The sequence below is a fragment of the Pisolithus orientalis genome, assembly GCF_024613125.1.
Source record: "Pisolithus orientalis strain OTSU chromosome Unknown F5J12scaffold_3, whole genome shotgun sequence".
In the NCBI taxonomy this organism is placed as follows: Eukaryota; Fungi; Basidiomycota; class Agaricomycetes; order Boletales; family Pisolithaceae; genus Pisolithus; species Pisolithus orientalis.
Genome location: NW_026260784.1, coordinates 2,110,487 through 2,126,057, shown reverse-complemented (window position 1 = coordinate 2,126,057; position 15,571 = coordinate 2,110,487). Strand labels below are relative to the sequence as shown.

The 15,571-nt window shown below is 44.8% G+C and overlaps 3 protein-coding genes across 3 annotated transcripts; 2 read left to right on the top strand and 1 right to left on the bottom strand.

Moving 5' to 3' along the window:
• Window positions 1–1,492: 1,492 nt before the first annotated feature.
• F5J12DRAFT_779975 (uncharacterized protein) lies at window positions 1,493–1,991 on the top strand (the record flags this gene model as incomplete). Its single annotated transcript, XM_051742440.1, has 2 exons — window positions 1,493–1,544; window positions 1,609–1,991. 2 exons carry the CDS (start codon window positions 1,493–1,495, stop codon window positions 1,989–1,991), a joined length of 435 nt encoding a protein of 144 aa, XP_051604554.1.
• Window positions 1,992–4,516: 2,525 nt separating this feature from the next.
• Window positions 4,517–4,729, top strand: F5J12DRAFT_692680 (uncharacterized protein; the record flags this gene model as incomplete). Its single annotated transcript, XM_051740400.1, has 1 exon — window positions 4,517–4,729. A coding segment is annotated over one exon (213 nt), but the record flags the coding sequence as incomplete, so codon positions are not given.
• A 671-nt stretch (window positions 4,730–5,400) lies between these two features.
• On the bottom strand, window positions 5,401–6,164 carry F5J12DRAFT_779973 (uncharacterized protein; the record flags this gene model as incomplete). Its single annotated transcript, XM_051742439.1, has 4 exons — window positions 5,401–5,766; window positions 5,805–5,901; window positions 5,948–6,017; window positions 6,065–6,164. The coding sequence occupies 4 exons, from the start codon at window positions 6,162–6,164 to the stop codon at window positions 5,401–5,403; spliced, it is 633 nt and encodes a 210-aa protein (XP_051604552.1).
• Window positions 6,165–15,571: the final 9,407 nt, after the last annotated feature.

The window sequence follows — 15,571 nt, the reverse complement described above, 5'->3', positions numbered from 1 at the left end:
CCAGTGGAACCATGATCACTGTTCATTGCAACATCAATATCATCCTCATTTACTTCATTGGTGATCTCTGTCAACATCATGAATTGTAAGTCACCATTGTCTGTGATATGAAAATCATACCCATTTCATCATCTATGCTATCCTGTACATAACCTTTGTTCTCTTGTGCCATGACTGCAGCATCATCCTCACACCAGATAATGGCTTTTATTTCAACTGGGATTTCATTGTCAGGTAGTGTCATCAGTCACTGTGTAGATATCATAATATCATGATAAAGAGGATTGTTTGCTTTCAGCTGGAGTAATGCTTCATGAACTGCTTCCCAGCACACCCAAAAGGTGCACAACATCCAATTCTTTGGCAATGTCCTCATTCCTATGAATGTGATTGCAATAACATTGCTGAGCATTGTGACCTCTTGCAGCATCATACTGCCTTCCACCATGTTTGCAATTGCTGACATATTGACCTCATACAATGTGATGTTGCCAGCCATGCCACAATGAAGGTGAGCAGGATTATATCCATGTGAACTGTCTTTGGGATATAACTTGAAAACATAGCAGTGAGGATAATGCCATGCCACCAAAAGCATTTTTGCAAAGGTCAATTTTTGCAGTCCCAGCAGTGCATCTCCCAACCACATGTTATTGTTTAGTGCTAGCTTCAGCATTCTGTTGCCACTCAAGGCTCGAAAGCAGTCCCCACATGCCCATCCCATCCTGGTCTCATCCATGTGTGCCTTCAACAGCAATAGGCCTTGCCATAAATTGTGCACATGATGCTCAACTTTGGGCATGAGATGGCATTCAGCATTGGGTATGTTTTTAATGACCTCTTCTTTCCCTGTCATCATTATTAAAGGTTATAATATTCATGACTGCGAAATCTAACCTTCACTGCTCATCAGCTCACACATGCACACAACACATACATACTGACATAATGCTGCATTGCCAGTTGCCTTAATGAATGATGTGACATGGGTGCATACTTCTTCATGAGAAGGCAATTTCAGGTACTTGGCCTCCCACATACTGACTCTGAATATGTCTTGTGTTGAAGACTGACCAGCCTTTGGTATCAACTGTCTGAGCCACATTAATGTTCACCATTTCGCTTGGTATGCCTGATCTGCTTCACACTTTTGCTGCTTCTTACTTTGCTCCTTTTCAGCAGCAACCACCTGTATATGCTGCTGAACATCAACTGGCAGTTGGCTTATAGCAGGTCTGAGCTGTGCCCATGTCCAGAGTCCTTGTGGCAGTGACCCAGGTGGGACACTATTGTAAACTTTTTGCCATGTAAGTTGTCCCCGAAGATCTTTTATCAATTGTGCATTTTGTCCTCTGCTGGTGCATCTTTTCTTTAACTGCCACAGGTCATTGTATTGACTCCACATGGCACCCCTATCCCCCTTTTTTCATGTCCCTTTAAAATACCTCTGTCCTCTAGGGGCCTGTCCTTTGTCCCTTGTGCTCAAACAACCATGGCCCCCCATTCCTTGAACAATAAACAGAGAATGCTGTCAGCCACTACAGGTTGGTGGTAGTCCCTACATGCCCACTTGTGCTTTTTGACTGGCTACTGGTTGTCATACCACAGAACATGAATCCGTTGAGAATCTATCATCACTGACAGAGCATTTGCATGCCACTGATGCCATGCCACCTATGGCCTCAACCACTATATCCAGTGGCACACATGCTTCCTCTGAGGATCTGCAAAGATGGTGGGACAACTCAGATGAGGTAGACAACATCATACACATGCTGAAAACAAGTGCTGTTGGTTTCTATGGCATGACTCTGCTGCTTGCCTCTTGCACTGAGTTCTTCCAAGGCAGCTTTTCTGGGGACATCACAGTGGTGAAAGAAAGTGGTGATGACATGATGGAACTGCTCATCAGTGGGATTTTTCAGATTAGTCACCAAAACTTTTTCACAGGTCCAGAGGGAGGGTACATGCTATTGAGTTCTTTCAAGTGAGAGTTCTCAGAAACAATAATGAGCTGCCAACTCATTCCTGTTCAGAGAGATGCTGCCTTTGACACAGCTAGGGCCAACTTCACTGCTATAGTGAGCAACATCAGGGCTCTTGAAAAACTTATTCCAGCCAAGAAGGGGACAACCTTGGTTTCATGCATACATGAGGCTGACAGTGTGGCATCCATCTGTCTTAGCCACCCTCTGTTCACAGTACATCCCAAAAACCCCTTGACTTCATGTGTATGGTGGCTCACACTCACACTCCTCAGAGGAAAGATGAGAATGCAGACCCAGACATCACTTACTGTAATGGTATCAACTTCCTCTACTTATCCTGGTCCACATTGAGACAACTTATGCTTCACAGAGACCTGAACTTTGGATTGGCCTGTTCAAGAATGTACCAAGGGAGCCTTAGAATGTGCTGTGCTGACACACATCATTTGTCCCTTGCCCACATTTGATCAGAATCATGAAAGAATTGCACCCTCTGATTATCATTGGAAACTATATGGAGCTGTTGTCATCATGCATTTTGCCTTAGTGCACTACTATTTCAGACAGGACAAGAAATCTGTTTTCAGTGGAATAGTGTGTGAAATGGTGGTCTTACACAATCCACTGCCTCCACCTACCAACCCTCTGAAAAGGTCTCTTGACAGTGAAGGACTGTCATTCACCCACATGCTGTCCTTCAAGAAAAATTGCCTGATATGCTTCACAGGCAAATAGCTGCTATGGTTATTGGCTGATCTCTGCTTCAGGCCTAACAGTTGCCAGGTTACTGAAAGTGGTGTGCCTGACACATTACTGGAAATTTGGATGTGTTAAAAATTGTCTCTGTGTTGTCATAGCTGGAAAGGCAAACCATTATGTGAATGTGGCCATCTGATTATGTACATTGGAAATACACATATTGGCACACAACATCTCACTGTGCTGTGTATGTTGTTTGTATTGCAGCATAAGTTCATTTTATGTTGCCTTAATGTCTCCTAGTGGGCTTTGACACTGATATTGATACCCCACTGTTAGATGAGAAACTTTGGTCAGAATTGCACAGCACACAAATGTTTTCCCTTCAACTTCTTGTGAGGTAAGACCACCTGTGGTTTTATGCAGCCAATTGCTGATTGTTAGGAGGGCCCCCTTGTTATTTATTGAGTCACTATCATGTCTCAGTCATAAAGGGGTAGCCCCTCACCTTGCATATTTAAGTGTCTATGTTGCATGACATGCAGCCTCACTCCCAACTTTCAAACTACATGTAAGTACCACCTATATCTTCGACTATTTCTCATATGGTTTTTCCTCTCTACAGACAATGGATAGCAGATAGCAATCTGTGGCTGCTGAAGAGGACAACACCCTTTATACTGTATGGGGTTTCCTGTTTGGCAGAACCTCAGGTCCTCAGAGACTGAGCATCCGCATTGACAATACTGGCACTATGACAATCAGTGGAAATCAGTTCCATTTTCCTGAAGACTGCTTGATCACCTCCACACATGTTCATGTTCAACACAGGCTATACATCACATTCTTTGATCAACAGTGTCACCAAAATGATCAAGAAAATGCAACATATGTTTTTGTCAGGATCCTCCCTGGCCATCAACATCCTATGCACATTCATGCAGAGGATGACCTCCAGGACATCATGAATGTCCTTCTTGTGTGCATGTTTTGTATGTGTCAATGATGGCTGCACACTAATGGCATATCAGCTTGGCGAGACATTTCCTGATTTCTGTGTCTGTGTCCTCTGCCACTCCTGAATCTTAGCTGTGTTGGGCAATTTACTCTGCATTCTTTTGACACATAATAAATGTTCTATGTAGATAGTGCCTGTGTTATTGCAATATTATGTATGCTTGTGAGGCTGTGCTGCAGTTTGCCACATCTCACCCTTGCAGCATGACATGCTAAGCCTTACTCACTACCTGAGTTGCATGTCACTCATTTATCCTCAAGCAACCAACTACACTAAGTCATATGATTTTTGCCTCAGGCTCCCCATACTTTGTGGATGTTACATTTGTCACCATCCTTCTCACCCCTTACTCCCCTCAACCCCTTAAACCATACTGTACTATAAATCTTGTGTCTGTGCTTCTGCTGACATTGCTCTCATCTTCCAGGTATGTTTTGATTGCCAACAGAACTTCAACATCACATCCTTGGCTATTGCAACATTCATGACATTGCTAACTTTGCCAAATCTTCTCCTAGGGCTGCAGTACTTGCACATGAATATCTCCACTACCGCCTCACTATGACGATGGCTCCCTTCTTTTCCAGCTCCAATGTGTTGCTAGAAATGTTGCATTCTTGCAAAGCTGTCACCTCTGGTTCCTTTGTGCTCCACATGGTATTGCCTGCAAACACCTGCACATGGATGCTGACTGATCTGGATCTCTATGTCCCTTCACATCATATGTGTTACTTGTGTATGAAACTTGAATGTGAAGGTATTGATCTCTCATGGTTATCTTGCAAAATCATCCATTGACTGGCCACCTGCAGGTTACTACATCATTCACCAGTCACACATTGATGCCAGCACTTACAGTGCTGCAGCTGTCTGCAACATCCTCATGTTCTCCAATGGTTCTCACTACACTGATGTTGTTGTGTCCAAGACAATGACCACCATCTCACCATTGTTTCAGTTCCACAGCACAGCTGTGATGAATTTTATTAGCACAGATGGCATTTTTTGTGCATACCCTGGCTTGGCCCTACACAGGCATGCACTGATTAATGCATATCCCATTTATTGTGGGTCTCTTGGATTCAAGATGATGGCTGCCCTCCAAAAATATAACTCACGTGGTTTTGACTTCACCCCATGCGAAGATATCCATCAGTTACCTCACATTTGCCAGTCAATGCCTCAGTCCCTGACTGATGGCAGCTGTTTCTGGGTTCAAGTTACTGACCTGACTCATGACCTTGTAAGCACTGCTGACACCTTTAATTGCTTGGGTGTTATCAACATCATATGGTTGCTGGGCAGGTACATGTGTGGTGCTTATCCTGCATTCACAGACTGCTACACATTGGTGTTCAACAACAACATGTAAGTTTGTTATCATCTCCTGTGTACAATGAAGCTCATTTTCCAAAGCAAGCTTCTTTCAGATTGCTGGTTCATTGGAAGTGAAGAAATTTAAGATTGATGTGGTTGTATTTCGGGGATAGTGAGCACAAGCACAAGGGGGTGCTGATGCTGGCTCAGATGGTTGGGTCAATGTGGTTTTATGGTGTTTACCTATCCAGATATGGCATGTAAATGATAGTCTAAGTAAGGTTGTTCTGTGTTCAGCTTTTATGTTACATTCATAAACAAGGTGCCTGCCATCCCCAACAGCCCTATCTTCTAGTGTAGGTCAGTGGAACAGAATGCTCAGGATGGTGTGCTCTCCAGTTGCTTTGGTGCCTTTACTTTAATTGTAAGTTTTGTGTTGCTGATGACTCTGCCTGTGCCTGTGATGGATTCATATGTGCTGATGTCTGGTTTGGTAGTGATGCTGAAAGATGGATTTGGGATGTGATTGGACAGTGAAGGCACGATGTTGTCATGGGGGATCTCATCATGTTCCAGAAGGACTCTGCCCTCAAACTTGGCAACATCAGGTGTGCTGAGGGGCTGGAAGTCAACACTGATGAAGGAAAATTCATGATTTGCCCAGAGGAGGTGGTAGGGTGTTTTTGACAGTTTTTCTCTTGCTAACCATTCTTGTACAGCTCTCCACAGATGCCACCAGCAGAGCTGGATTTTAGCTGAGGGCCATACTGGCTTGGACATACTAATTTCTGCCATATCCTTGTTGACATGGATAAACCATGGGTGAACATGATAATGGTCACAAAGGCAAGTAGCCCACTGTTGTAAGGCTTTTGTATGCTTCCCAATCTCAATTGAGGTTACAGTTGAAAGAAGACAGTATTACAGTGGGAAGCCAGCATTATCATATTCTGCAAGCACACTATATAGCTCTAGGTGCTTCGCATTTGTATTATCTGGTGGGTCGTGTTAATTGAGAGGCATTGAGTATGATGTTGCTTACATGTTGCATCCAGGGCAATTTCAACAGCCTTTCCTTCCAACATGCCAGATATTTTCTTCATTCCCCAGCATATTTGCTCCACCCCATCTGGGATCTTCATGTCAAAATGTCTACTTCATTGCTGCACTCATCCAATAGTGTTCTTGCTGATGTAAGCTGATTGGTATCCTTTTTCCAGAGAATTTCACTCATCTTCATCCCAGCAGAGTGTACTTGTGCTGGTGTAACATGTGGGTATAGTGCCTGGATCTTCAGAACAAGTGAGCTAGGTGTACTCCACTCCAATTAATCTCAGATGATCTGGGTAACCTCCAGGGGCATGGTGACATCATAGTAGGCTGTATGTGCATTGGTGTGCTTGATCCTGATTGATAGTGTATGCTGATTGATTGTGTTCCCTGTTTGCTGACAACAGGATATGGTAAGGGCACTGTTGCAAGGAAACCATTTCATCCCCATGGTGTCATGGTGTTTGGCACCTTCTCTTTGACTTGGCTGTGGTTTCTGTTTCTTGTCCTCATCCTGACAACACCACAACAGTGTCTTGTGGCCCATTTTGAGTGGCCAATGACAGTGCACTCTATGAATACTTTGTAAGCTTTGTTCTAGTATACTAGGCTTGTGCAGCACTGAACTCATCTGAAGCAGTATCCAGTAACTTTCCATATCTCAAGTGCAGCATGTTGTACTCTTTCCTTTTCACTGACTAATGGGTCCACAGACACTAGAAAACTGCCTTGGAACTCCACACTTGTTGAGCTGCAAAACTTTGCCTGCAATGCTGTAAATAAATTCTGAGGATTGTCATACTGTGGTGTTGTGTGAGTATCTTGAGGGTGAGGTCTGAGGAACTGAGTTGAAACTCACATGTGTGTTGGCTCCCAGGGGCTGGGGACAAGGCAGCATGGTTATCTTCTTCTCTTTTTCTCTTTCTCTGGGTTGCAGTGGTGATTTTATCTGCTTCCCAACATTTTTCACAGGTCTTTCTGGGGTCATCATTAGGGAGTATTCTCTTGCACTTGGACTTTGAACATATCCTTTGGGTTGGTATTGAGGTGGGGTCCATGTGACATGGATGTAAGGTACATGTGGGAGTACTTAGTGTTATACTGTGCCACAAGTCTGTAACTACCAAAAGTGGTAAGCCACCAGCAAGTCATGTGAATCACATGATAGGTCAGGGGTTGGTTGAGCTGGGTTTGCTAAGGCTTCAAACTCCTTGTAGGCTGTGAAAACCTCACTCTTCTGGCAAAGGAGGTGGATGTAGGTGAGTCGCATCTTGTCATCTGTGAAGGTGATATAATAACACCATCCGCCAAGAGTTTCCACAGGTGTGGGTCCCCAGAGGTCAGTGTGCACTTCTTCTGCAAATTCATGGGCTTGTTCTCCAGCATGTTCTTTTGTGATAGGCTTCCTAGTTGCCTTTGCATATACACAAGCTTTACAGAAGATTGGTTCATCTTTTGATAAGTCTAACTTTAGGCCTGATATGAGTCCATTTTCTGCTAGGCAACAAGTGACAGACAGGGAGATGTGCCCCATCCTCCATTGAAGTGCCATCACAGTTATCATTTCAGCTGCAACATTTATGCTGTCATGGTTGTCATTGTGGACAACTTGATAGAGTCCAGCCTTGGACTTAGGGATGCAACCAACAATGTCATTGGTAGGGTTTTTGATAATGCAGGTGCCTTCAGCAAAGGTAAGGGAGTAGCCTAGCTGGTCAAGGTGGTCAATGCATACTAGAGTGTATCCAACCTTGGGGAGAGTGCAGCACTCATCTTTGAGTGTTGCAGCTCATAAAAACCCACCCAGATACAAGGTTCCACCATCTAGGTACTGTGTAGGCACACCACCACTTGCTTTTATTGTCTTTTGTGTTTGTTTTGGTTGGTTTTCACCACTGAACCACACTTTGACTCACAGTGCCTGTCATTGAACTTTATGACTCCAGATCCACATCTCCCCTTACAAGGAGAAGTTCAAAACATTAATGAGCATACCAACCAAGTCATTTTCAGCTGCTAATAGACAACTTTTTCATGCTACAGCTATGGGGGAGCTGGTCATAGAAGTGCCCAATGGGTACAACATAACCAGGCTATGACTTACCAAGGTGCTGAGGGTTGGGGGTGCTTCTGATGAAGAGGGAGCAAGAATGCAAGAGGATTGTGATGGAGTAGACTGTTGTCAGCCTACAGAAGGATGAATGATGACTTAATTCAATGTTCTGAGCTGTACTGAGCTCAGGGAGGACTTGGAGTGAAGCTTGACTGATGATAGAGGATGATAAGCAAAGTAGATGATAGTTAGACCCTTAATAAAGTCTCAACTATCAATGCTGATGAATGATTTACTGAGTGATGATGAAAATGTGAGCAAGAGGGGCTCTCTGATGTCTTCTTCTTTTTCAGCTATCTAAGTACAGTGATATATATATGGTATGAGGGTGTTGCCTATGGAAAATGAAGTGCAGACACTTGGTAAGTGATTGGTAACTGGCAAGTAAGGAATGTAAGCAGTAGGTAATCATCTTAGAAAGAATTGGTGAGCATTTGTAAGGATAAGTAAGCCAAAAAGCAAAGATTCAGTAAGCAAAGTCAAAAGATCAGTAAGTATTGGCAATAGGTGAGTCAAGGACAGTCAGAATTTCAAAGTATGAGTCAAGTAATGTCAGAAACTGGGTAAGTGTACTGGAATCACATTAGGGAGAGGCTGTGCATGTCACATCTCAAAGAGATTGCTTCTAGGCCAAGATGGGATGACAGAGAGGTGGCACTGATCTGATGCTGATATAGTACATCCAAAAGTGGACAGGGTGAGTCAGATGTCAACAGGTGTCAAGCTTTGGGGGTCTGTGGGTTGACAGGAGCATAGGGGATTGCAACTTTCCCCCCCAACTGTCCTCCCAGTGAAGCAAATAAAAACTTCATGAATGAGGCTCTGTTGGAAGAGAGGATGAAGGGGGAGTGTCTTCTGCTGTATCTTGCAACAAGGAGGCAAGATGTGCATCATACTCATCATGGATGTGATCAGGGAGATTGGAGAACAGTAGATTATACTGTAGCTGTTGCAATCTTGGAAGAATGATGGATGAGACTGGTATGAAGACATTGCAGGGAGCAGAGAGGAAGGATCTATATGCTTCTTGGACTGGAGAGACTGAAATGATGACATGAGACCTTTCTAACCAAATGACAGACCTGAGGCAACCAAAGAACATCCTCCTAGAGGTCATACTGACAAAAAGAATGCACTGTCCAAGCTGGATGGGCTGAGAGGGGGCAGACAAGGGTGGGATGTACCAGGATGCTTCAGGATGGAAGCTGGTAGGAACTCCTGGTAGATATATGTAGCCATGGTCCCTAGCAAAAGGGACAAGAAAAATGATTGATGTGGAGGCAGCCATATCAGAAGAATTAGTGAAATGAGCATCTTTTGGAAGGAGTGCTGTAGAAATGTGTGGAGTGCACAGATCCTTTCCAACTTTGGAAGGTAGGATCACATGGATGAGCACTATAAGTGAGTGTGGGAATGGTGTCAGTATCTGCAGAAATGGTGGAGATATGTCAAAAACTGGAATGCCATACACAGGCACTTAAGAATCTTTATTGGCACTTAACTTGCTTCCTTCCTTTTTCTTTGGCATTGATAACTCATTCTTGTGTGACAGATGACTGCCAACATTCCTGGCTGTCATTCTATGCATGAGGGCTATAGTCTTCATCTCCAATCATCAGCAATATCCATGTCCATGTCACCAAACACCTTTGGTGTGTGACAGTGTGCTAATAGGGCTATCATTTACAAGGTTCACCAGTTCTGGGAGGGCATCAGTGAGCTTGTCAGGACTGGAAGCACCACCATGGGGTAAGTCCTCATCATCCACATCCCCCATCTCACTGAACCAGTCTTCAATAGTAGTGATGAAGCAATGCCAATCAAAGTCATCATCATCTGATGATACACTCAGTAGATCAGGGAGCAAGACTTCATTGTTGAGTTCATTCAGGGCATGCACTGAGAAGGCACCCTCTTTGTCAGAATCAATTGTTACAGCATGTGTGGATCCCTTCATAGTGACAGGTAGAACTTCTTTCTTTTTATCAGGATCAGGACATTGAGCTTTATATTTATAGTGCTCCCTCAAGCCACAGTTCCAGCAGGGTCCTCACTGGCAAGCATGCCCTCTGGAACTTCCCCCTCATCCCTAATTCCTTCCATTCCCTTGCCCATGACTGGAGTAATTCCCAGGGGTCAAAGCCAAGGCCTCATCACCATTGCAAGCCTTTCATTTTACTCATGAGTTTCAAGTCTCTTTACAGCCTCACCATTCTGACTCTTCAATAATCAGGGAGATGAGGATATTGGGGTCAATGGTTTGTGTCAGGCTGCACAGGCAGGTGGTTGCTAGCTGTCCAGATGCAAAGCTAGTGAGGTACTTAGGCAGTGATTGGATGATGGTCAAGTGGTAATCCTTTTCTTCAATCTGTACACTAACAGCAGCTAACTTGTCTCTCTTCATACATGGATCATCCAAGAACTGGCAGATGTCACTATTGACAGGGCACTGCAAGTTTAAAAACTTGGTGCAAAGGTTGGTCTGTGTGTAAGTACCCTTCTCTGTGTATTTGCAAACAATTTCATTCTACATAGCTGCAATGCTGTTAAGGCTATGCACCCAGAGGGCAGCAGAATCAGGGATCCATTGGGTAAGTAAGTGTTTCACCATATTTTCACTTTTCTGCCACTTAGTGAGTTCATCAATGTCAGGAGGGACTACAGTCATGAATCCATCCTGATTGGTGGAGGTCATGCCGACAGGGGAAGGGGAGGTGCCATTGAAATGGGACCACAGTTCCTTAGCTTTGATGGTGGTCTGGAAGCAAAGGGCAAAGATCACCCAGTTCATGCCTTTGATGTCAAGCTTCAGAACATTGCCAAGGAGTGTGCCAGTGGTGACAGGGATAGTGGTAGTCATTTTGAGGGGTAATTGAAAACTGGTTTGGCAGCAAGAATATCAAAACAAAGGTGAGATGTTTGTAGGCTATTAGAGCTCATGGCTCATAACCTCTCAGATATATCTATATGAAGTATACTACACACAAGGATAAGTAAAGTAAAGAAAAGGGGCAAGTATTCATGCTCACCTCAGTCACATGCAAGAATGACAACATCTGAAGTGACAAGTCTACTGTGCAAGACCAAATACTGTAGGTATTACAATACTGAAACCTGCAGATGTTGTGTCATATACCAAGAAACCCACAGTTTGGTCTTGCATTCTGAATGCTGAGTCAACACTGAATGCCAAAACAAACTCTGTTCCTCACTATACTTTTCTAGTTAGCTTTTGTACTGCCCTCACTTGTGCCAAGGCAGTGTCTGTCTTCAGCTCTCAGACCCCTGCCTCCTTGCTTGACTTTTAGTTAGTTCCTGGCATCACTATTTAGTCCCTCACCAGTAACCCTGGCCTTCAGGTTGCTGGTCTTTGGTATATATACTCTACATATGTTGTACTTAGCTCCTCAGTCTGAATATCAACCTAGTTCACCCCCTATGCTCCTAGCTTAAGCTTGAGTTGACTCTCAGCTTTTGCTTCTGACCCCCCTCAGCTTACTCTGACTTCAACCCATCTTGCACAAGGGTCTAGCACACAAGCTAAGACCAAGGGTTGTTGCACCCAGCACTTGGCCTTCAGCCTTTGATCCTCAACCCAGTCATGAACTTAACAGTATATTCAGACTACCACTTGTGCAAGTCACTCACCAACCATGACCAGAACACACACCAAGCTCAAACAGACCACACTTTAGAATCTGCCTCTGCCTTGAGACCAACTCAACCAGAAATCTCAGATGGCCCTCACTGCCAGACTTCTGCAATCATGCAGCAGTTCCAAGGATTCTCAGCCCATCATTCTGGTACTACACTGGCTTCCAACAATTGAGGTACACCAACACCAGCTGGTTGTCAGCCTCCCACTCCCTTTGGCAACCCTGGAAGTGATGGTGACAATGACCTGGATGACTCTGACCATCACTCCAGTGATGGCAACAATGACAACAATGATGATCCTTTTGGGCCTAATCCTGAGGAAGGTGAAAATGAGGAAACTGAAGAAAACCTCCAAACCATGAGGGTCTTGGGCAGTCTCACCAGGGCCATGCAGTCTCTCACCCAGTCTTCCTGCTGAGACACTGAAGGAAGCTCAGGATCGGCCAAGGTCTGAGAGCCAGACACCTTTGATGGCACAAACCCAAAGAAGCTCTGGCAGTGCCTCATCCAGTGTGAGCTGACCTTCCAGAGCAAACCCCAAACATTCCATGATGACGACCAAAAGGTGACCTTCACTCAATCCTACCTCAAGGGAATGGCACTTGAATGGTTCAAGCTGGACCTTCTCCTCACTGGCAAACCTGAGGATTCACCCCTGTGGATGGACAACTGGTGTGAGTTTGTAATTGAACTCCAGTTGACCTTCAGTCCCCATGACCCAGTAGTGGAAGGCAAGAACCAGCTTGACCACCTAACCATGAAAGACAACCACTGCATCAACAAATACATGGTTGAGTTCAGCAGGCTAGCTACCCAGGTCTGGGGTTATGGCAATGGGGCTCTCTGCCACTTCTTCTATGCCAGTCTTCCCAACTGAATCAAAGATGAGATACACCAGGTAGGCAAACCCTGCACCCTTGAAGACCTTTGCCATCTAGCCCAGGACATAGACACCTGCTACTTGGAATGACACAAGGAGGTCCAATGCCAGAGCTGGTCTTCTGGTAACCAGAACTTGTCAAAGACTGGCAATAAAGACTCAAACACTGACAAGGGGAAAACCTTGGCATCCAACACCTCCCAGTCCCCCACTGCACCAAAGACTGGCAGTACCAACACTGGGTCTTCAAAGCCCAAGCTATCCAGCAACAAGCTCAGCAAGGATGGAAGGTTAATGGCTGCCAAGTAAAAGTGACACTTCGACCTAAAGCTCTGCATGTTCTGTGGAGGGGAAGGTCACATAGCCAAGGAATACCCCAAGAAGGTGGCCAAAGCTAGAGCAGCTGCAGCAGCTCTGGAAGCCACATTGGAGGCCTCCACCAAGGCAAAAAAAATAGTTGGTGGTCATCAGAACCTCACATACCCTGAGGACTGTGTTGACTCTGGTGGTGTGCTCTTGGAAGTTAAGCTCAATCTGTCTGCTCTTTGCAACCCGAATAGTCTTATGACTACCATTTCTTTAGCATCCTATGACAAGCCAATGTTCCTGGTACTCATCAACTCTGGCTCTACACACTGTTTCATAGATACAAAATTTGCAAATAAAATCTCTGTTCCCCTTTACTCTGTCCTGCCAGTCCAGCTCTGGCTGTTTAATGGCACTTCCAACTCTGTCATCACCCAGGCAGCAGACCTCATCTTCATTTTTCCCTCTGGCAATGCAACCCTGGTCACCCTCTATGCAACCCTGCTGGACTCCAAATGCAAGGCAGTCTTAGGATACAACTGGCTCACCCAACACAATCCATCAATTGGCTGGGTCTCAAGCAGTATTAGATTCCAGATGCCTACACAATGAGTGCCAGACCCCCTGATGTCACCCCCTGACCCTGAGCCTATGGCTCCTGGACCAACCATTTTTGGCTCTAATGAGCATCTGACCCCACAATTAGAGAAACTGGTTGCACCAGGCTTGACTTGCCCACCCATTGCCTTCATCAATGCCATGGCCTATGTCCAGGCATGCAAACTTGAAGGGTCTTTTCAGTTCAGCCTCTAGCTCCATCCCTCAGCTCTCACCTCCCTTTGGTCTTCAAAAGTGGAAGATGCACTGAACCTCTCTGGCATTCCACCAGAGTATCATGAGTACACTGACATGTTCAGTAAATCCAAAGCCAACTTGGGCATGCCACCAAGAACACAATCTTAAGATCAAGCTGGAAGGAGACACATCACTGCCCCTTGGCCCTATCTACTCCCTATCACTGGTAGAGCTTGAAGCTTTCCAGGCCTTCCTAGATGAGCATCTGGCTACTGGGTTCATCCAACCTACCTCTTCCCCTCACAGAGCACTGGTCCTCTTTGTCAAGACAAAGGATGGCTCCCTTCAGCTTTGTGTCAACTTCTGGGGCTTGAACAAGATCACCAAAAAGGACCAATACCCACTCCCCCTCATCACCAACCTCCTGGACTTGCCATCCAAGGCCAAGATCTACACCAAAATTGACCTCAGGCACACATACAGTGGCTCACAAAATTGTCCCAATGTGTGCATGTTTTTCATTAATCATGGTGTAGTGAGTGAACTATCAGTATTGAGTCAAGGTGTTTGTGGATGGATTAAAGCAGCTGGCCATGGCTCTCTGATGAGCCATATTACATAATATTTGGATAGAAACTGATCACAGAATACCCAAATGAAAATGAGAGCTCATTGGGACAATTATGTAACTTTGTGATATACTGGAGATGTAGTCCTTGGGAACACATATAAAACATGGTGGGATGCTCACCAATGCTTACATAATGTATTACATGGTCTACTGAATGATTTGTCAACATACAAACAATGCCAAACAGTGATTTTGCACCCCTAAGCCTCCTTGCTCTAACACAAGTTAAGAAATCACCATTCTGGCTCATCAGAGACATACTCTCAGGGCAACCTCAGCAAATGCTAGTGTACACTATAGTATAATCAATAGAATATGCTATCAGCACCATTGGTCTCTTCAGAAACCTGCTGGAATTCATTTCCTGCACTGTTCCCCACCAAAGTCCCATGTGTCCTGGAATTAATCAGTACTGTGAGAGCTGAGAATGATGTGGAGGTCCAATCTGGCATTCATCCTATCATAAACAAACCAATCACCCACTAACTACTACATCACAGCTGAAGAAAAGCCTGCCTGAATGCTCAGGTGAAGCACAACCCTCCTGGGCACTCCCCCAGTATCATGGGGGGGTTGGCCAGACTGTACTCTGAGCTGAACTGGGATCACTGGGAAGGAGTTATTTGATGATATATGACTAAAGGAAATATCCAGTGCCAGATAGAAGGCCAGCAATGTGCAACTTGGTAGCTCAGTAGCATATCCCTCCCATGGTACTTGGAGTGAGAGAGGATTTACTGTAGCTTCACCCTGACCTCCATACTAGTTTCCCCTTCACATAAATGCACTAGTTAATGGGTGATTGGTTTGTTTATGATAGGATGAATGCCAGATTGGACCTCCACATCATTCTCAGCTCTCACAGTACTGATTAATTCCAGGACACATGGGACTTTGGTGGGGAAACAGTGCAGGAAATGAATTCCAGCAGGTTTCTGAAGAGACCAATGGTGCTGATAGCATATTCTATTGATTATACTATAGTGTACACTAGCATTTGCTGAGGTTGCCCTGAGAGTATGTCTCTGATGAGCCAGAATGGTGATTTCTTAACTTGTGTTAGAGCAAGGAGGCTTAGGGGTGCAAAATCACTGTTTGGCATTGTTTGTATGTTGAC